At 39.0% G+C, this 22,203-nt stretch overlaps 1 protein-coding gene across 3 annotated transcripts in view; it reads left to right on the top strand.

The window, feature by feature from the left end:
* Positions 1 to 22,203, top strand: part of raver1 (ribonucleoprotein, PTB-binding 1) — a 49,148-nt gene that overhangs the window by 15,982 nt on the left and 10,963 nt on the right. Inside the window, exons 3-11 of one of the 3 annotated variants that reach the window (XM_059992313.1) lie at positions 43 to 512; positions 2,857 to 3,048; positions 3,244 to 3,373; positions 5,607 to 5,710; positions 15,048 to 15,153; positions 18,632 to 18,885; positions 20,494 to 20,599; positions 21,267 to 21,469; positions 22,110 to 22,181. In XM_059992313.1, coding sequence (XP_059848296.1) covers positions 43 to 512; positions 2,857 to 3,048; positions 3,244 to 3,373; positions 5,607 to 5,710; positions 15,048 to 15,153; positions 18,632 to 18,885; positions 20,494 to 20,599; positions 21,267 to 21,469; positions 22,110 to 22,181 — 1,637 coding nt within the window. Of the gene's footprint in view, positions 1 to 42; positions 513 to 2,856; positions 3,049 to 3,243; positions 3,374 to 5,606; positions 5,711 to 15,044; positions 15,154 to 18,631; positions 18,886 to 20,493; positions 20,600 to 21,266; positions 21,470 to 22,109; positions 22,182 to 22,203 lie in introns of all 3 variants that reach the window. The other 2 variants (XM_059992314.1, XM_059992312.1) reach the window with 2 other exon arrangements.

The following is a 22,203-nucleotide window of genomic DNA, read 5'->3' as shown; positions in this document are numbered from 1 at the left end:
TAGTCAGATGTATTAACTATTTGTTTCCTTGTTTATTTCTAGCTTTTGTCACACTATTAAACAGGGACCAAGCAAACTCTGCCATAGAGAAACTTCACCAGTCAATATTACGAGACCGAGAGATTTCAGTTCGGTTGCAGCCCACAGATGCTTTGCTCTGCATTGCAAATCTCCCACGCTCCTTCAGTCAGCAGCAATTTGAAGATCTGGTGCGGCCTTTTGGGAATCTGGAACGTTGCTTTCTTGTGTACAGTGAGGTATCTGGGCACTCTAAAGGGTATGGTTTTGTGGAATACATGAAGAAGGACTCTGCTGCTCGTGCTAAATCGGAGCTCCTTGGAAAACAGCTGGGTACACGGACCCTCTACGTCCACTGGACAGATGTAAATCAACTGACTCTTGATCTCATGCATTCTAAGTGCCTGTGTGTGGACAAGCTACCACATGATTATAAAGACCTGCAAGAAATCACTGAAATCTTCAGTGATGTCTATCAGCCAACCTATTGTCAGGTATGATTAATGGTTATGCAAGGCAGGCATCTTTGAAGGCAAAGGGCATTTTAAACCTATGTACAAGAGTTGCCATCTTTTATTTTCATGGTACATTCTTGTTTATGTGGTTTGAAGGTTTAATGTTGTTGCAGAACTTTGCTTTACTTCATTGTTCTTGAGATTAGTCCTCACAACTCCACGTTCCCTGTGTCTGAAAAGTATCTGAGAAACTTGGTAATTAACTTGTAGTTTGAAAATTCAATGTAGCATAAGTTTTCTGTTGGTTTCTCTCTCTTTCCCTTCTTTCAGAATTCCCTACTCTAATCTTCATTCTGTTTTACCTCATGGTGACCTGAGGATGCAGATACACACTTAAAAATAGATATTCCTTTCATTTAGTCTGGAGATGTACAGAACCACCAGGGTTAATAATATGTTATCTAAGTCGGTGTGCCTGTGGACTGGCTTGTCCAGCTTTTGATACCAGATGGGATGTGCTAGACTGTAGATCTTGAAAGCATTTGTTATCCTGTCTTGTTTTTTTTTTGTCCCTCCATTATTAATTACAAGCAACTTGTACACAAAGGCTTGCTAACAGTTTTACTTCAATTATTTATTTGCAACTTTTCAGCCTTTTTTGATTATATGGATGTTGTAGTTGGATAGTTCTTGCTTTGCTACTATTTCTATTCTGGTGATATGACGTGAGTAGGTAAATCTTTGGTGAATAAGTCCATTCACTGTGACCGTAGCTTGTCCTCAGAGCTTTCTGCTTGGTTCCCTAGGTGCCCCCACATGATGCTGATCTCCCTTAAATATATTCATGACTTGAGTACCTGCAGCAGCTTGAAGGATTAAATGGAAAGGTCCTGAGTGACAAAAATTTCTCTTCATCCCAGACTTTAAAGCATATTGTTTAATACTAAGACTCTGTGCCCTATCAATGCATTTCATTGAGTTTATTTCTTACTTTTCTAAACTACAATGAGTAAGATCCACCTTGTTCCTCGTGGATGATTGTGCTAATTAATCATTATGATGCTCTGATTTGTAGCACACCATTGCAGTCTATACACCTTTGGAAATTTCATCTTGGGAAGTAGAAAGGCTGGTGTTGAAGGCCTTTGCACGAGCTGGGTTACATGGTGCAATTCAATAAGTATTGTATTTGTCAGAGGAGATGATGGTGTTAGGTCTTCCATCATTCCAGAGCAATTGACCTGAAGAAAATAAGGAATAGTGCTGGGCAATCCAAACCTTTGAGAATAAATGAAAAAACAGCTAAACCAATGCGGTAACTTTTACTACAACTACTTCAGTAATGAGTAGATCAGTTGCTGTAGTCTATGTGTGGTGCAGCAGTGAATTGGTTGAGGCTTTTCTAGCATGATGTTGCAATTAAATAGTGGTTTATGCTGTGTATCAGATACACCATTTCTGTCATTTTCTGCAAGTAGTGATTTGAAATGTGAATTTTGTAGTGCTTATTATTAAATTTATCTTTTGCAAAATGCTTTAGATTATTACACAACTGCCGATACTAATTTTAATTCACTGTCTGCTCTTCTATGTTGCAAAGTAGGTTGAACTTGAAGAATAGATTTCCACTAATTTGCAAGAGATTATTAAATGCTCTCAAAATGACTTGCTATTAATTTTAACTGCATCTTGGTTCTTGACTAGTTAGGGCCAGCTGAGCAAAAGCACATCATGCTGAGTCCTTTGGGGTAAACCCAGGATGTGAATAGTGGGTTATGACAGTTTACATTGATATCATGTTGATTTCTTTGTTGATTAAAACAGTAATTTTTATCATTTTAAGACCCTCACACAAAAGCACAACTGCATTGGAAATTGGATGGAAAGCCCTGAGCCATGCTGGATACCTGAAAACTTGTCCAGAAAGATGGCAATTTAAAGGATTTTAGTTGTATTTGAGGGATTTGGGGATCAATCTCTGCACTTATGACTATTGAGGCCTGCCTATTTTGTGTAATCCTTGAAAAACAGTAGTAAGAATAATTGTAACTTTGCAAGGCTTTTAAGTTTGACAACTTTTGACTGGTTAATAATTGCATGACATCACTGAACACAAATTTATATTATAAGAAAAACTTGTATCGCCTTTGTTCCTCTGCAATAATGGGATCAAGCTTGACTGTGCTACCCAACTACATCCCCCTAGTTAATAATTACACATGTTGCATGTGGAATAAATGGCTTTAAGTCTGCTGACAGGTATTTTGTATTTTTGAGAGTAGTCAGTGAATCATCCACATGTTAGCTGAAGGTTATTATCTTGATTGCTTGTTTAGTTACTCCATTTCCTTAATCACCTGTTTTCTGTGTCCTGTTTGTGCAGCTGGCTCAAGGACCTGATGGGCAATTCCGAGGCTTTGCGATTGTGGAATATGAAACTGCAGATATAGCAGAGGAAGTACAACAGGAATTAGATGGGATTTGCATTGGTGGGAACCATGTTCGGGTTTCATTTTGTGCACCTGGACCCCCTGGACGGAGCATGCTTCCGGCCTTGATAGCAGCTCAAGCTATGGTAAGTCGCTAATCAAACTTACACGTGTACTGATGTCAAGTACTGGATATCCTGGATCTCTAAGTTATAGACAGTGAATGAGCATGGTAATAGATTTTTATCAGTTACTAGGGAAAAATGGGTTCAATTATTCACTTCTAATAGCTTAAATTAGTCATTAAATCTCATCTTCGTTTGCTTTAATTCTTTACTTAGGCAATGAACCGTGGAAAAGGTCTTCTCCCAGAGCCTAATCCTATGCAGATTCTGAACAGCCTCAATAATCCAGCAACACTGCAGCTTCTCTTAAACCCATTAATCCATGGAGGAGCCGGTGGGCAGCAAGGTGAGCAATAGAGTGAATGAGCTCTAAGTGGATGTATTTGTTGCTAACTGTTGTATTTCCCTTGGATTGTTTATGGTGTGACAAGATGCAGTAGTGTAGGTTATAATGGAGTACCAGGAGGTACCCAGACTACAGCTTATTTACTGATACAATTAACCTTTCACTACTTTGTGTTGATGCTTTTCAAAACAGAAATCATGAACAGGAGCAGAAATAGCAGATACGATATATGTCCATAGATAGAATTTTGAATTGTTATACTTGGAGGTTCTGCAAAGTGGTCTGTCTTCATGCTGTCATAAAGTATCACAGTGTGGAAACTGGCCCTTCTGGCCCAGCTCTTTCATGCTGACATGGATGAGCAATATCCCCTGAAACTTTTCTTATCTATGAAAATGTCCCAAGTGTCTTTTAAATGTGGTTATTGTACCTGCCTCAATCACTTCCTGTGACAGCTTATTCCATATACATGCCATTTACTGCATGAAGAAATTGCCCCTCCAATACTTTTCAACTCTTTCCCCCTCATCTTAATCCAGAACTCTTTAGGGTTTTATTCCTTTCTTGAGATAAATACTGTGCATTCATCCAAACTGTGTACTTCATGATTTTCTGCACCTTTATAAGGTTGTCCCTCAATCTCAGCTCCTCCAATGAATAAAGTTGCAGCTTGCCCAACCTCTTCCTATAACTCAGGTGCTTGTGTCCTGATAACATTCTCATAAAGCTTCTTTGTACCCCTTTTAGCTGTCTAATGGAAATATAATGTTGATGGAAGACTGTCCATCAACTAAGCTTAGTTTGCCCCTGGAGACGTGTAGTTCAACAACTCAAATTATAATTTGTTGCTAATTTAAAATTGCATATTGTTTCTATTATTCTGAGTGCAGTGCTGAAATTTGTATTTTATCATTGAATGTGCTGTGACACGCTATGCTCTTATTCATATTTAGCTTTAACTTGGCATTTCTTTAATTTTAAAAACTGCAAACTCTGGAAGCTGCTGGCCATCAATAGTTGCCTAGAGGTCTCCTTTAGGAGCTTCAGTCCATGTAGTGAAACTGTTGTGTTAAGTAGGGTATTCCAGAATGTTGATCCAATAAAATGATTCAATAACTGGGATTGGAGAAAAACTTGTCAGTGTTCACATATTATCAGCTGTTTGTATTCTCCATGGGGTGGAATATTGTTATTGGTTCTTTAAAACTTGAAATTACCAAGATCTCCAAGTTAGAAAGTAGAGCTCTTTTGACATCTTTTAAAATTTTTTATCTTCAATTCAATGTATACTAATTTCACTATTTCTGTCACCTTCAACATTTCACCACCAGACAGACGCATCATCCCCTCCCCTCACTTTCAGTAAATCAAATGAATCATTATCTTCACAATCCCACTCTTCTGTCTGCACCAATAAGTGGTGCTTTCCCATCCAACTTCAGAAGATGCAATGTCAACCATTTTGACTTCTCTCTTTTCACTTGTCCTTCAAAGTGAAAAAGCAATTCACTTGATCTAATGATTTACATTTGGAATTCACGGTGTAATCTTCTCTTCATTTGAGAAACCAAGCACAAATTGAGTGAGTGTTTGCAGAGCACCTGTGTGGATGTCCTTGAGCTTCCAGTAGCCGTCCACTTTTAATTCTCCATCCCACTCTGACCTATTTATCTGTAGCCTCCTAGACTGTTATAATGAGGCTTGGATTAAACCTGAGGAACAACATCTCATCTTCATCTAGGCACGTTGCAGCCTTCTGGTCTCAATATTGATTTCTACAGCTACAGGTAACGTGCTTTTTATGCCTGTATCAGAACAGGCCCTTCTGCTGTAAGTCCCCTGTCTATGATATTGGCTCCATTTTTCCTCTTCATTAGTGCAGCTTGATGTGCTGGGCATATCATACAGCCCTGCATTTTGAAACTTTTTACACTTATTTGCTTGTATTCTGTCTCAAACTACCTCTATTAATCCCACTGATTGATTGACTTCTACAACAGCCACCCAATTATACTCTATTGCTGGTAATTTTATTTGTCCTATCTATCCTTTCCCCATCTCCCTTAAATTTTGTTTTCTCTCCTAAGTTCTGGTAGCTTTCAACCCAAAACATGAACTCTAATCTTTTTTCTGTTTAATCTGGTGTGTGTTTCCAGCTTATCTGTCTTCCTTCAGATTTCCAGCATCTACTGTTCTTGGTGTTCATGCTAATAATTCTGCGTTTTTCCTGAAGGACTTCTGGGAGCCGCTCCTTCAATGGCCTTGTTGGGGAATCCTGGTTTAAGTGCTGCCCTCCTGCAGCTTATTTTACAAAGCCAAAATCCAGCACAAGTCCAGGTAAATTTTTTTACATGTGCATTTGGTTGTGAAAAGGCTTGATGGAATAAATGGTATGTTTGCTTTGAAGCTTCAGTACAGACTTTAAATAGATACATTTGCTGTGAAGTGTGATATTTGCAGTAATTGCATCAGTCTCTGATTTCTGTTTTATGTCTATCCTCTACCTTTTGTCGCTTCTCCTATGAATGCAAATATTGTTATTATCCTGAGTAAAATTGATGCTCAGTATGAAATCATCAACAGTTTTGTAGTTTTCTCTGTGTGCCTCATATTTACTATAGATAGAACTTGTTTTCAAGTTAAACTTGCTTGGTTAAAATCTCCTTCCAGTAATTTATACATTACCCTCATAAGCTGGAAATGGCTGTTTAATAATTTTCAGCTAGATGTGAAATATTAACTCTAGCTTGTTGAATGATTGTCTAGACTAATAGAATGACCAAACTGGTACAATCTATTCAGATGTTGGAAATTACTATTTTCTTGATTATGGTAATCGGCTGAACTGGTTGGTTATGAGAAGCAACACAATCTGAATAATTCAGCAGTTTAGTATATTACTTTCGACTGACCTGGTGCTTTCCTAATATCCTAAACTATAGATAAGTTCGAAGTAAACTTATTGTCAAAGTACCAAAATGTCACTACTGAGATTGATTTACCTGTAGGCATTCACAGTAGATACAACAAAACAATAGAATCAATGAAAATCTGCACACAAAGATTAACAACCAATGCGATGACTGGCTTTGTGGCTTTGAACTCAGTTTTGTGAACTTAGGTTGAGAATGTTATCTGTCTTTTATTATTTGCACAATTTGTGCTTTTTCTCTGTAGATTGGGTGTTTAACAGTTTTTTTTAATGGGTTCTATGGGGTTTCTTTGTTTTGTGGCTGCCTGCAAGGAGACAAATCTCAAAGTTGTATATAGTATACATACTTTGATAATAAATGGACTTTGAATTTTGAGTTGGGTTACTCACGCTGGTTCAGGAGTCTGATGATTGGAGAGTAATGACTTCCTGAACCAGTAGTGGAGTTATCGGGGCACTTTTTTTAAAAATGGTGTTTCCGTAGCAAGCTATTCTTGTTTTTACGAGGCCGAGTTGCTAGCTTGACGCTCAACCTGACTTGGATTCGAACTCGGGAACCTTTGCTCCAGAGTCTGGCACTGATATTATTGCACCACCAAGTGGGACAGAGGCTTTTGCATCTCCTTCCAAATGGTGACATTGAGAAGAGAGCATGGCCTGGCTGTTGGAGTTTGTGGATGATGGGTGCCGTTTTCTTGGGGCAGCACTCCTTGCAAATGTGTTCAATAGTGGGGAGGGCTTTTGCTGTGATGGACTGTGCTGTATCCACTACTTTTTGGGAGCTTTTTCCATTCACGGGCATGTAGATTTATCTGTATAATATACAATTGTGCTGTAGATTTGTCCATATGATTCATGAAGCCTCTTTCACAGGGCTTCCCTAGCATTCTTATATCATGCACCCCAACCATTAAGCAAGGGGTCTGTGGACCCCAGGTTCAGAACCCCTGCTCTGTGATGTGCAGTAGTCGTTGAATAGAGCCCATTCTCTGCCATGTGGTGGTCAAGTAAATAAAAAGAATATGAACTTTGTAAACCTGATAGAAGAAACCCAGTGAATCACATGATACCTGAATAAAAAAGCATCAACTTTCAGCTGAATAGATATTCTTCAATAATCATTTTGTTGAAGTTAACCTTTTACCAGTGCTCAGTTATTCTGGTTTATTTTATGTTTTATCCAAAAGATATTTGGGGAGGGCTAATCCAGTCCTTTTAGGGTAAATGCAAGCAGGTTTTTTTCTCTGAGGTTGGGTGAGACTGCAACTATAGGTCATAGGTTAGGGTAAAAGGTGAAATATTTAAGGGGAGCATGAAGGGAAACTTCACTCAGGGTAGTGAGAGTGTGCAGGTAGTGGTTACAATTTTGATTTCAATGTTCAAGAGAAGTTTTGATAGGTACATGGATGAGAGGGGTATGGAGGGCTATGGTCTAGGAGCAGGTGGATAGGACTAGGCAGTTTAAATGGTTTGGCATGGACTAGATGGGCCAAAGGGCCTGTTTCTATGCTGTAGTTTCCTATGACAATAAGGTAAAGGATAAACAGGAATTTGCCATAGGGCCCCTCAGGCTCGCTGTCCCTGAGACCTAATTTTTCTGTAGACAAGGTTTTAGTTTGCAATATAAATATTGTGCTCGAAGTTATTGAGAAGATTAAAATGGTTAATGTGGTGTGCAAAATCCTTTGGAGTTGCAAATTATATAAACCCTGTTAATACCTGTTCATAAGCAGCAGACAAAGATTAGCCCATACACAGGAATATGTGCCTACCATATGCATAGGTACGCTGTACCAAAATGGGCATGATGTCAGTTCAACATTTTTGCAGATTTTAACATTTTCTTTTGAAAAGAATTGGCGTCTAACTTCAGTTCTTAAAAGCAGTGGAAATTCAATTGACTCTGGGGGACAGGATAAATATTGGAGTATAGCTCTTACTGAGTTGAATTAAATTTCTGTTCTTTATGAATTGTGCTAAGGCATCAGTTAGAAACAATGAGCTATTATGTTGGCAGGGCAGGATATCACAATTGGGTGCAGTTTTGTAGCCTAATACACAGCCATGCATTAACATGGCCATTCACTGGAAGCAAGTGTCCTTGAAGCTCTGGACTGCTACTGTTCTATCTCCCTTGCGGAAACCAATATTGCAGTCCTTGCTCCAGTCAACTAATTTATGTGACTGATAGTTGAAGTTGAAACATTCTGGTTTTCATACTTGGCCTGTGAAGGAGGGTTTTCTTATTTTCATTCCAGAAACATCCACTTCTGTTCCCTCAGTGGCAATAATGCATTAGTTGTGTAAATATAACCTCTCTAACAGAGAATTTGAAATGTTTATTTCAATGCTTGTGGGGTCAGAAACAACCAACCTTTTTCGTTATTAACTACTTATCATCTTGTACAGGTTGCTTTTAGTCTGTACTGGGCAGAAGGATGAACATTGAAAAGAAATTTTAAGATGCTTAGGAGAGGTAGAAGCTGGTGTACTAGATCTGGTTTTGGGGAGATGGTCACACTAAAGGTTCAGTCATGTAGTTGGGTCACTACTGGGGAGGTAGGCAGATAATGTAGGCTTCTCTTGTGGCACTCTCAAACAAGTATACCAGATTGAATACTGTTGGGGATAGCTTTATTGGGGGGAGGCAGTAGCCAGATCAGTGGGATGACAGCTTTCTCATACGGTAGGGTTAAGTTTGTGCATCCAGGGCACAGACAGATGTTTCTCTGGTTGATAAGAAGACCCTAAAGTGGTATGTTAACTCCTCAGAACAGAATATCACAGCTACCCTAATGTACAGCTCGATAATGATGGGCTTGATTCTGTAGACTGCTTACCTGCTCTACCTCCCTTGTAGAAATTGAGGTTGCAACCCCTTGCTCAAATCAACGGATTGATATCACTGGCAATTAAAGTTGAGATGTTCAAGTGTTCATAACTTTGCCCAAGTTGCTCTTTTTTCCATGGGTGTTTGGTCTTTGAGTTAACTTTCTCTAAATGAGTTCTACGGTGTTTCTTTGTTTCATGGCTGCCTTTTGTGAAAACAAATCTCAGGGTTGTATACTGTATACATACTTTGCAACTTTGAAGCTTAGCCTATAAAGCTAAAAGAAAAACAAATAAAGAAATATCCTCATTTGTTTCCTCAGTGGGGATATTATATTCACTATTATCTTTACTGACAGGCAAGGAGAGAAACACAGGCGTGGTTTGGTATGTAGGACTAGGATATTATAGAAATGTGGTTGAGGGAGGAGCAGGATTGGCACCTCAGTCTTGCGTGGAAGAGATTCTATAAGCATGATAGAGGTTGAGGTAAGAGAGGAAGTGTTGTGCTTTTAATAAGGAAGAACTTCATGGTATTACTTGGGGAGGATATTCTTGGATAGAACTTAGAATAAGAAGGTGGTGATTACAGGTTCCCCAATAACCCATGAGGAATGAGAGGAGCAAATATATAGGATAATCACTGATAACAGGGTTGTAGTAGTAGGTGATTTCAACTTCCCTTATACTAACTGGGACTACATTGTGCAAAGGGGTGAAATTTGTCAAATTTGTCCAGGAAAGCTTTCTTAAGCAAGATGTAGATGACCCTACATTGAGGGAGCAATGCTGGACGACTTGTTCAGCAGCAAAGCAGAGCAAGTGACTGACACATCAGTGACCAAAACTACTGGAATTATTAAATGAAAGTCCTAAATTGGGGCAAGGCTAATATTGAAAGCATTAGGTAGGAACTTGGAAACGTTGATTAAGAGAGGCTGTTTGCAGGTTAAGGAATACCTGGAAAGAGAGTGGCTTCTAAAAATGAGATGGGAGAGTTCAGGAGCAACATATTTCTGCTAGAATGAAGGAAATACTGGCAGGGTTAGGCAGCTCTGGCTGATGAGTTACGTTGAGGTGGTTGATCAGGGGAGGAGAGAGAAGGCATATTGTTAGGATGTGTGGAACAAGAACTATAACAGAGTAGCAAGGTTAACATTTTTACTTAGTTGTGTCAGTAATGATATACACTGGACAACATACAACCCAGCCTGCCAAGATGCTCTTTTGCACACCACTGTTGTAACTTGATTATTTGAATTATTGTCACCGTCTTATCAGCTTGAACCAGTTTGGCCATTCTTCTGACCTTTCTCATTAACAAGGCATTTTTGCCCATAGAACTGCTGCTCAGTGGATGCTTTTTTGTTTTTAGCATCATTCTCTGTAAATTCTAGAGACTGTTGTGCGCAAAAATCCCAGGAGCTCAGGAATTTCTGAGATAATCAAACCATCTTATCTGGCATCAACCATTCCATAGTGAAAGTCACTCGGATCATATTTCTTCTCCATTCTGATTGTTAGTCTGAACAACAACTGAACCTCTTAACTATGTCTGCATGCTTTTATACATTGAGTTACTGATTAGATATTTGCACTAATGAATAAGTGTACCTAATACTGTGCCAATGAGTGTATGTTGACACTGTGAAGAACGGCAACATTTCAAGGCTGTCCCCAGCACGTCCTTGGACTGTGTTGGTTGTTGACATAAACAATGCATTTTCACTATATGTTTCGATGTACCTGTGACAAGTAAAGCTAGAATAATCTAACCTGAACTTGAGCATGTATCAAGATGACTTCATGCACTTTACTCATAACAGCTTACCTTCATGAGTCAATGTGACTTCTCTGCTGTCTTGCAGTGAATTTAACGGGCTTGCACAGTAAAATAAAGACAGGACCCACGTAATATCCTTGCCCAAAGCCTTTGTCATTTAACAAAAGTGCTTATTTGTTCCCCAAGCAAAGCACAGTCAATCGCATAGCAACACAACCAGCTGCGTGTTTTTATTTTGCCGAGTGAAGATGAACTGTCTTTTTCATTATTAGTGACACCAAATATTCATTACAGTTCCAGTTAAAACTTATTCTGAGCTCTGCACATTATTGAATATATTTGTCCAACTATCCTAAAATAGTTGTAAGTCTATAGGTTGTTTAAATCACAGAATTATTAGGTGAATTGGGATGACATAATTGCTCGTACTGGCTCGGTTGGAGATCACTTTTGCTCACTATTGCTGGGATGTAGATTTACTTGGAAGATAAAATGTCCAAAATACACACTTACTTCATTTGTCGCCTTTTTAACAGTGTCAGAGGGAAAGTATCAGAGATATTTGAGTATCTGTGTCATAGTCATAGAAATTTACTGGGCTGAATGAGGCATTTCATTCCATTGTGTTTATACAGAATAAAGAGTACCCATTTAGTGAAGCGAATAGATTTTGACAGCCTGTTAGTTTCATAGCCACTGTCACAGATGCTTTTCCAATTCCAAATTTAACTGAATTTTAAATTCTACAGCTCTCATTTATTGGATTTGATCTCATGTTCAGTCCAAACTTGGGGACTGCAAACCTTGTATTTTCATACTTTCTGAGTATCTTCAATAGCTGGGCATCTTTCCCCCTTCCTTCCTCAGTACTAAAGACGGGTCTCAGTGCAAGGTGTTACCCGTTTACTCTTTTCCATAGATGCTGATCGACCTTATTTCCACTAGCCTATCGTGTATGCTTTCTTCAATAGTGACTTGTTGCTTTCAAAATTCTTTAAAAATTGATTACTTTATTAGCTCCTGGTCAAAATGGGGGGCTCTTTTACCTGTGGAACTCAGAGTTTTTTTACTAATTTTCTTTTCTGTTTAATGTTAGTCTTTTAATCTTCTTTCTACTGCACCCTCTCCCATCCTCTTTGCTTATGCACCTGTTGTTTCCTAGAATGCTTTGCCTAGGAACCTAGTTTATCTGTAGAATCTGGTTCGGACCCAGCTGATGTAAAATAAGGAAAACTAAGTATTTCTTCATGTAAATGCACAAAGCACAGATTGACCTGCTAGGCTTTACATGCGGACCAGTTTTAATATTGCTGTTGTCCTTTATTGTGCAATTCTATTTGAGTAAAGTTCTGGCCAGCCGTTTGATTTGTTTGCAGCAAGTAATTGAGGAAGAAAGGCAGTTTCCAGGTGCAACAATTTATGGCTGTTAGATTAAAAATAATAAAGAAAAACTGCAGTTGTTGAAACTGAATTTTTAAAAAATGAAATATCGAGGAAAAAGTCAGTAGGTCAGGAAGTACCTGCAGAAAGGGAAACAAGCTGTTGGTCTGTGACAATGTTTCATTCAACACTGTGTGATAATACACTCAGCATCCACTTTATAATATACCTTCTGTGCTCAATAAAATGGTCATTGAGTCTGAGTTTGTGGTCTTCTCCATCCACTTCTAGGTTCAACGTATTGTGCATTCAGGGATGCTGTTCTGCACACTACTGTTGGTTATTTGAGTTCCTTTTGCCTTCCTGACAGCTTGAACCAGTATGGCCATTCTAGTCCCACCTCTCATTAACAAGGCATTTTTGCCAACAGAACTGCCACTCACTGAATGTTTATTGCACCATTCTCTATTAACTCTGGAAACTGTTGTGCGTGTATATGCCAGGAGATCAGCAGTTTCTGAGATACTCAAGCCACCCCATCTGGCACCAGCAATCATTCCACGGTCAAAGTCTATAGACCCCATCTCTTCCCCATTCTGATGCTTGGTCTGAACAACTGAACTTCTTGACCATAAGACGTAGGAGCAGGATTAGGCCATTCAGCCAATCGAGTCTGCTACACTGATAAAGTATGTAAAAGGATTAACACTTCATTAAACAATAGCAGCCTGTTTTTCTGAAAGAAACTGCTGATGATCAACAGATGTGCCAAGCCATGCTGAGCGATATTTCTTCTTAAAGGTAGCTAGCTAGGGTTTCAGGATGCTTATCTCCTGTGCACTCATGCGAAGAGATAGGACCACTCTAGCCTGTTTCTGTATGTTCTGTCCATTATGCCTATTTTGTCATTTGTCTTTCGGTGCTGTCATGTAGTGGATAGCTTTGACTCCAACCAAGTGTAGGAGGTATCTGAACAAATATATCTGTGTTGTAAGGGGAATTGTTAGTTAGTTGGTGGATCAGGCAGGAACAGTCACAGACAGACTGGTCCTGTTTGAGCGACTAACTGAGTAAGCCCCGGGTGCTTTGAGTAAAGAGTTTGTACTTATACGGTCTCCGAGTGACTTTATCCGGATTTAACTTCCACAACACCATTCAATCCTGGCTGATCCTGGATCCCACTGAATCCCATACACCTGCCTTCTCACCATAACCTTTGATGCCCTGACCAATCAGGAAACCAATTTTCCCTTTAAATATACCCACAGACTTGTCCTCCACAGCTGTCTCTAGCAGAGCATTCCACAGATTCACCATACTCCATTCATGCTGCTTTCAACCGCATTGAAATAAACACTTGGTGTTTCAGAATGGTGTTGGCAAGCTATTTGGATCTTCTTTGATTTGAGCTCATGCCTACCCTTGCAGGTGATATTTTGCATCCATACCTTGACTTGTCGGTTGGATTTTTCCTATAACTATCTGGTTTTATTCAATGAAATCTGGTTAAAACACTGAAAATACATGATTTAATGGGCTGTGTATGTTGCCATGTACACATTCAGGTTCCAGACCATTGCATCCTTGAATAGTTGCAAGTCCTTCTGCCACTGAGAAGAAAACCAGGTATCAGATATTGCAGTACAAGGATTGTGTGGTTAAGGGCTTCACTCAAAAATGAAAGGCCGCACCTTTAGAGCAATTAACTGGGAGTCATGCGGAATCATTAACATTAGTAAATTGTTTACTTATTCTTAGGCAGGTGAAGGATCCATGTATATGTGATGATGAAAATTAATTGGATACTCAGTTACAGATGATGTTGTAGCTAAGCCCAAGGTACCCGTGCATTTGCAGCAGTCTGTATCTCTGGCCCTTAACAGCCAAAACGTAGCCATCCAGTTTTAGAATTCTGATCTCTAATTGACAGTGTCATATCCTACCCTTTCTTGCGCAGTACTCTACCATTTTTTTTGTACAATACTGTGTATCCTAAGGTGTAAATAACTTACCTGTAAAACCAAGTTATAGGTTCCTGGCTCAAAGTGCTGCATGTAACTATGTTTTTAAAGATGGATTGAGATTGATCTGGAGTTATTGATAAGGTGAACCAAGCTTTAGTTTTCAGAAGCTGAAAAAGATAGTATAACTAGAAAGGCAGGGGAGTAAGGAATTCTTACAACTAAGGCATAGTAAGAAGACTGAATTGAAGAGGAGGCTCTGTAATTGACTTATGGCTTCAACACATGTAGCCAGGGCTAGTATTGTATTCTTCAGCAGTAATGATAGTGATATTGCTGGGGGTGAAATGTGAGAGATTGGAGATAACAATGACAGTAGAGGGATGGATATGTTAGATAAACCAGATGGGAGATGGGAATTGATCTTTGGTTATCCTGTACTCCATGTTCCAGTGACTGGCACATTCAAAGCAAATGGAAAAAAATTCTTCTGCGTGATGCTTTTCTCTCAAGAACTGAGTGAATTGAATAGAGATTGTTTTGTATAGTTTCAGTGATTATGGGCCCTTGGTTTGGGAGAGAAATTTGTGGGCTGATGCAGATTCATTGTTGAAATTCAAAGAAGGTTTTTATTTTAAAAATACTAGTTGTTAATGGAACTGATTGAGACAGTCTGATATGGGTTTGTTGGTCTGGAACGTACAGTTTTTGTGATTCTAACCAACTAAATTGAGCAGTTCTTTTATCAGGTGAAAGTACAGCATTGTAAGTGTATTTTTTTTTCAGAAGCCTGGGATTCTGGGTGAATCTCCTCTTGCAGCTTTGCAGCAAAACCCTGTAGGACTTGGAGGTCCACCACAACCAGGAAAAGGACTTTTAGGAAAATCGCCCTCAGGTATGTGCATGTCTTGGAAACTTGAAGCCTATTTTAATTTTACACATGCAGCCCAATAATAAACTAAATTATCTATTTACCATTTATTTCAATTATCAGTTATTTCTAGCCCAGCCCTGTCTGGAGGATTGTTGTGGCCGATGTTTAACTATAAGAGCTGTACGGTTCAGAAACTGGCTGTTTGACCCAACTCATCCATGCCACCCTTGATGCCCAACTGTACTAATCCTGTTTGCCTGTTTCTCTGCTCCTTTCCTGTCCAAGTACCTGTCTAAATGGCTTTAAAGGCAATAATATCTGCCTCTACCTCTGACAGCTTGTACCATATAACCACTGACCTCTGTGCAGAAAAGCCTTTCCCTCAGATCTCCTTTAACTTTGTCCCCTCACCTTTAGCCTATGGCCTCCAGTCTTAGTCCCCTCACACCTCCCAGATAAAGCTGCCTATCCATCCTATCTATCCCCTCCTATATTCCATTGAGAATAAACCTAATCTATCTTTAATTGTATAACTACAGGCCTTCATACCAGTCAGCGTCCTAGTGAATAATTTCTACACTCTTCTCTAGTACGACTACAACCTTCCTGTAGTATGGCAGCCAGAATCGTACATAATACTGTTAAGTGCAGCCTGACAATGTTGTAAAGTTGCAGTGTGACAATCCCATGTTGAATGTTGCCCTCACAATCCTGGTAGAGTTATGAATTTTCACCCCAAGGTCCCTCTATATTATCTGCTGCTTAATGTGTATATCAGGTTAGTATTTGACATCTCAAAATGCATTACACCAGATTTGTCTGGATTAAATTCTACCTGCGGCCACCTTGCACATCATTCCAGCTGATCTCTACCCTCTTCATCCTTTCACAATCTCTTTCACTATCCACAGCAGCAGTCTTTGTGTTATCAGCAAGTTTGCAAGTCAGTCCACCTATGTTCGCATCCAAATACATTAATGTAGATATAGTCCCAGCGTGATCTCTATGGTATACTGGTTACAGATTTCTATGCAGGAATAAAAATCCTCTGCCTCTGATCTTATCCTCTGTTTGGTATCATTATCAAATTATTTCCTTATTTATTAGCCATGCATAATACTGAGGGTTAACTGATGGTCAGTAGCATCCCCAGATCTAAATAGAGGTGGCGAGGGGAAGGTAATGGGTTGGCTCTTGTGGTAGTAGTTTAATAGATATATTCTGATAGCTTTTTCTAGTTCCTCTGTGGTAATTGCTTCACAATAACTTTCAACTGGCTTCACCTCCTGCGGAGTGGAGGAAAGGGCAAGATCAATGTTGCATCCTGTGGCCGAACAGACTTTAAATGGAGGACCAAAAGCCTGTAGCAGAGAAGCTCCCCTAGTAGCTTTGCACCAGTGAAGCAACAATACTTGGACCATAAGCCATAGAGCTATACAGCACAGAACAAAGCCCTTCAGTCCAACTTATATTTTGAATATTGAAAAGCCTAGATGGAGAGGATGTTTCCTACAGTGGGGGGCGAGGTCTAGGATCAGAGGGCACAGCCTCAGAATAAAACGATGCCCCTTTAGAACAAAGATAAGTAATTTCTTTGGCCAAAGGGTGGTGAATCTGTGGAATTCATTGCTACACATGGCCGTGGGTGTCAAGTCATTGGGAATGTGACTTGATTAGTCGTGTCGAAGGTTATGGGGGAAAAAGCAGGAGAATGGGGGGTGAGAAGGATAATAAATCAGCTATGATTGAATGAGTAAACCCAATGGGCCAATTGGCCTAATTCTGCTCCTATGTATTGTCTTATGCCTAACAAAGCTAGTCTCATTTGCCTATGTTTGGCTGGCCCATATACCTCTGAAACTTTTGTTTCCGTGTAACTGTTCAAATGACATTATTGTAACCACCTCTACAACTTACTCTAGCAGCTCATTCGTTACCTTTGTTGTGAAAAGGTTTTTCTTTGGGTTGCCTTTAAGTCTTTCCTCTTTCACTTCAAACATATGCCTTGTAGTTTTGGACTCTCCTACCCTGGGGGAAGACTGTGTAACTATTCACCTTATCTAGGCCCCTCGTGAGTTTAGGAAACTCTGAGGTCACACTCAATCTCTTATGCTCCAGGGGTTTTAAAATAAAAGTCCCAACCTATCCAGCCTCTCCATAATAACTCAAGCCTTCTACTCCCAATAACATTCCTATAAATGAGTTGCTTCTTGTCAAGTTTAATATGCTTCTCATAGCAGGGTTACCAGACTGTTGGCAGTAATCCAAATGCCAATGTCGTGTGTAGCATGGTGTTCTGACTAATAAAGGCAAGTGTGCCAAATAAACACGTACAAAATAGGGTTATATTCTATGTTGTGTCTCAATAAATAAGTAAAAGCTGGAGAAACCCAGCAGGTCAGATAGTACCAATGGAGAGGAATAAACAGTTGACATTTCAGGTTGAGACCCCTCATCGGGTCTGTGTGTCAATACTAGCCTCACTACCTTTTTGACCCATGTTGGTACTTTCAAGAAACTATGTACCTGCACCCATGGGTCTATAACATTTCCCAGGACCCTACAATTTCCTATACAAATCAAGCCTTTGTTTTTCTTACAAAATGTAAAACATAGTATTTATTTGAATTAAACCTCCATCTACCATTTCTTGGTCCATTAGCCCAGATGATCAAAATCCAATTGTAATCTTAGATGTCTAATTTTACTGTCTGTTATACCATCGGTTTTAGTGGCATCTGCAAATTGCCATGCCAGCTAATTCTCATTCAAATTGTTCAGATAAATGAGCAACAGGTGACTTGGCACTGATTCCCTGCAGTACCCCACAAGTGACAGGACTCCAGTCTGAAAAATAGCTATTGCCACTATGCGCTATCTCCTACCATCAAGCCAGACTTGCTCATCTTAGATCTCATGTGATCTAACTTTCCAGAGTAGCCTACTCTGTCAAAGCTCTTCCGTGTATCTTGATACAATTCCTACAGAAGGTAATAGAGGATGTGGAAAACCTTTTATTCTAGTAAGGTTTCCATGTAATATTTTGTAAAGCTTATATTAGATAATTGTGGAATGATTGGATTGTTTTTGTAATGAGTAGAATCTATAGAATATTTTGTTTTAAACTTCTGTTTATCCCATTTTATCAAATATCACTTTTGGAAAACAAATGCTTTTGGATTGGAAAGACAGTTCTGGGCTTAGCTGTGACCGTTATTGAGCAGCCTGCCTTTACTGTTTCCTCTTCAGTTTCTATCTGTCTTTAAGTGACAACTTCCAGAAACTCCATTGGCAGCCCACATATCCATTAAAGAACTTTCTCTTCTGATTTAAAGCCATTGAGGACTGTCCTTTTCAGAACAGTGAATTATAGATGTAACCTGTCTACACTTCCTCAAATTATTGTGAAGCATTATTTTTATTACTGAGTTGATTCTGTTTTAAATGAGTTCTCTGTCTTGAATTAGTTTTTAATCTTTCTGTATTTATAACCTAATAGGACTGAATTCTGAAAGAGGACACCTGAATCCACCAATGATGCCAATGGGATCATTGCCAAACCAACAATATCATGGACAAAGGCCATCTGACATGCTTGGTATGATGGATAATCCATCTCATTCTCGGCAGGTCTCCTCTCCTCCAGCTTCTTTGCAAGGACTCCCCACATCCATCCTGGGTTCTGTGCTCAGTGATTTGAAGAAACAGAGGAACCAGAACATGTCTCAAGACACTGGCTTTGCCACACCAGGGGTGAGGGATCAAGCTTAAATGGACAGTCATTTCTCTCTTTTGTAGAATATTGTACAAACGCTTGTAGTTTATTCCTGTTACTAGTTTTAAATTTATTATTCTCAAAGTGTTTGAATTGCAAATTATCTGTTGATGACTGAGAATAACTTAAACTTCTTCCTCTTGTTCTTCAGTTTGTGATCTAAACTATAGTTGATTGAAATGAAGGTTTGTGGAAGTTTTCAAGTGCATTGTTAAAGCTGCACTTTGGAAACTGTTCTTAATAGTGGATAATGATAAGAAAATGTTTGGCCACAAACAGAATCGAGAGTAACAAAAGGGAATATTAGTGTCTGCCTTGTGCATTGTTATTGGCAAATAATATGGATCAATTAGCATACAGTCCTTTCAGACTGAAATCCAAGTGGAGACACACAAGTTTGTGACTGTTAGAATCTGGAGCAAAAGACAATCTCTGAAAAAACTTGGTCTCTTAAACAGAATCTAGATTGTTTTATGATCCATTTTTGGTTATCTGTGCTAAAAGTGAGATAGATACCAAAATTTACTTATTGTTTGTACAAAGCAATCATGCTATAGATTTTGGATAGTTTGCAGAAAAGTTTACAAATTTGTTTTGATAAGTGACACATGTTTTCCTCATTGCATTCCAGAATGATGCAAGAACTTCTTTTGAATAAGGATAGAACTATTTGTAATTGATCTAATCCTGCTGATGAACTTCAGCCTTGCATACTTTAAACATGACTATGTAGTATTAGTTTCTATAATGCGTAATTTGTGAAAAATGTCAGTGTCAAATTTGTGACTGTGGCATCTTGGGCTATAGCTTTCTCAGATCAGAAAGTCTCCCCAGCTTTCCTCATAATTGTCAACATTGTGGAGCTGAGCTGTCAAAGTTAAGTGTGTTCTTTGTCCTGTATCCATCCACCTAATTAAAAGATCCTTTTATTAGTAGGTACAGGGGTATTGGCAGAATAAAGATCAGCTGTGTTCAAAAAAATTCTTAATATATTTTTCTTACAGATATAATTATATAACTCAAAAATTCACTCATAAGTAGAGTTTAATCAGAATTGGGCCGATCTTCTCAGATTGAAAGAAATCGAGAAGGGGTCACACTTTCAAATTAAGGGATTGACTGTTCGAGTCTGAGAAGAAAAGTCCAATTCTTCAACCAGAAATTAGTGAACTTTAAAAATATTGTACCTCGGAGGTCAATAGGATTTAGTTATTCAGAGCATTGAAGAATGATTGGCCACATCAAAACATTATTGTCTTCTAACATTTCCTCCTTTTGATGGTTATTGACCCCGGCTCCCGAACAGGCAGACTCATGTCAGCCCTTCCCAGGCCATGCCATACAAAACAGCAAAACTGAGCTGAAACATTAGGTTTGTTTTCCAGAGATGACCAGCGGTCCTGATTTTTTTTTTGAAGTTTGGATTCTAGGCTTTTACAGTTTTTGCTCCCCCCGCCCCCCCCCCTGACCCCTTTTGCACCATATGGTTTACCTGACGCAAATAGGGTGCATGCAATTATACTGTTACTGGAGCCCTGAGTGATTATCTTGGACATAGTTTGAATACCATCAAATTTGTGTTGCAGCCATCTCTGTTGGGTGAGCCACCAAAAGATCTGCGGGTACCTCAAAATCCATACCTCAATATGCGGAGTGTGTTCCCTACTAATGTGCCTGGTAAGGAACAGGCTGGTAGGTTTGATTTACTTTTATTCAAAGGGTGAAAGATGGGGACGGTTTGGTAAATAAATCTGTTGTTGCACTTTGTCCTATTAAATACTCTGTGATGAATGTGAAACGGAAAGATGCCGAAATCGGTCATTTTCCTTTTGGTCTAGACTCGTTTTAGCTTTACCCCGGAAATACCTGGCTCACTTGCATTTAGTTACTTGACTAACCTCTGCTGCCTTCTTATATAACGATATCAACTCTTAACAAACATTGCATCTAACACCACCACCTCCTTATTACTAAATTGCTTCAGTTTATACACATTTGCTGCCTTGAATTCACTATCTTTTACATTCTTCTCCATGGTGAGTATAAATGATAAATATTCACTTGAACTTAGCCCACATTACCTGGCTCCACATATGGATTTCCCCTTTGGTCCTTCAGGAGAACTATTCTTCCTGTCTTGCTTCTGACTCTATTTATAGGATGTCTCATTATCCTGCTTAATCTTACTCACCAAGGACATTTCATGGCCTCGTTTTGCCTTCCTAATTTCTTTAAATTCTTTTCCAGATGCTCAAAATACCCTGAAAGATTCATTTTGATTCCTGTTGTTTATACCGGCTGGTTCTCAAATTGAAGCTATGGCCTTTAGGCCTAAAAAAAATTATCTTTTTTCCAACAGCGAACTCCAGCAGTTCAATGTCATATGGACACAGTACTGGTCTTTTGGGAAACTACCCTAGCTCCAGTTCTAGAATTCATCATGGATCTGGCATCGGGGATTATCCGGATTATCCAGATTATCCAGAGACTGAAAGCAAACAGTCAGGTTATGGCAGTTTGGAAAGTTATGATGACTACCACTCTTACAGAGACTATGAAGAGGTATGTCTTATGTTAGTGATTTACAACACAGTTGAGTTTAGTACAATTGGATTGTTCCTTTTCCAGTCGTGGTCATCGATCATTGATACCTTGTAAATACAGTGTGGTTTGCAGTGAATAATAAACCTGTGTAAAGATTTTTATGCCGTTTTTTTTATCCACACAAGTTATCTCAGTTGTCTTCAACATCTGCTGATTTGAGTAATTGCTGTATTTACAGTGATGAAACAAGGGACATTATTAAATATAGACAAAAGTCTATGTAGAGAATAATTGGCTGATTGCAACCAGTTTCTGAAATTCTGGTTCTATTTGAATTTAAACAAAGCAGTTTTCATGTCCATTATTTACCGTTCAACTAACAACACTGAATCAGTGTTGCAGGTTCATACCATGCATGTTTGCTATGGAATGCTGGAACATCTCTTTCTTGCTTTTGGTATCTTACTGATCTCTATTGGATATGCACTGATACTTATTGAAACTTGTTGATGCAGGATGGAAGTAGTTTTTGCCGCATACACATTAGGATGTCTTCCTTTCTAAGACTCTCACAGAAGCATAGCTGAAGTCTTAAATACTTTGGAAACAACAGGAGAAAACTAAGTATATTTCAAGTGAACTAATTTTATTGTGACAGGAAAGAGAACTGGAGCAATACCCACCATCAAGTGGTCCTAGGTATCGAGGGTATGGCCGTGACAGAACCGAGGTAAATATTATGATTAGATGCA

Source organism: Hypanus sabinus, chromosome 16, assembly GCF_030144855.1.
Source record: "Hypanus sabinus isolate sHypSab1 chromosome 16, sHypSab1.hap1, whole genome shotgun sequence".
NCBI lineage: Eukaryota > Metazoa > Chordata > Chondrichthyes > Myliobatiformes > Dasyatidae > Hypanus > Hypanus sabinus.
The sequence above is the reverse complement of the archived record's forward strand: the minus strand, read 5'-3'. Positions and strand labels throughout refer to the sequence as shown.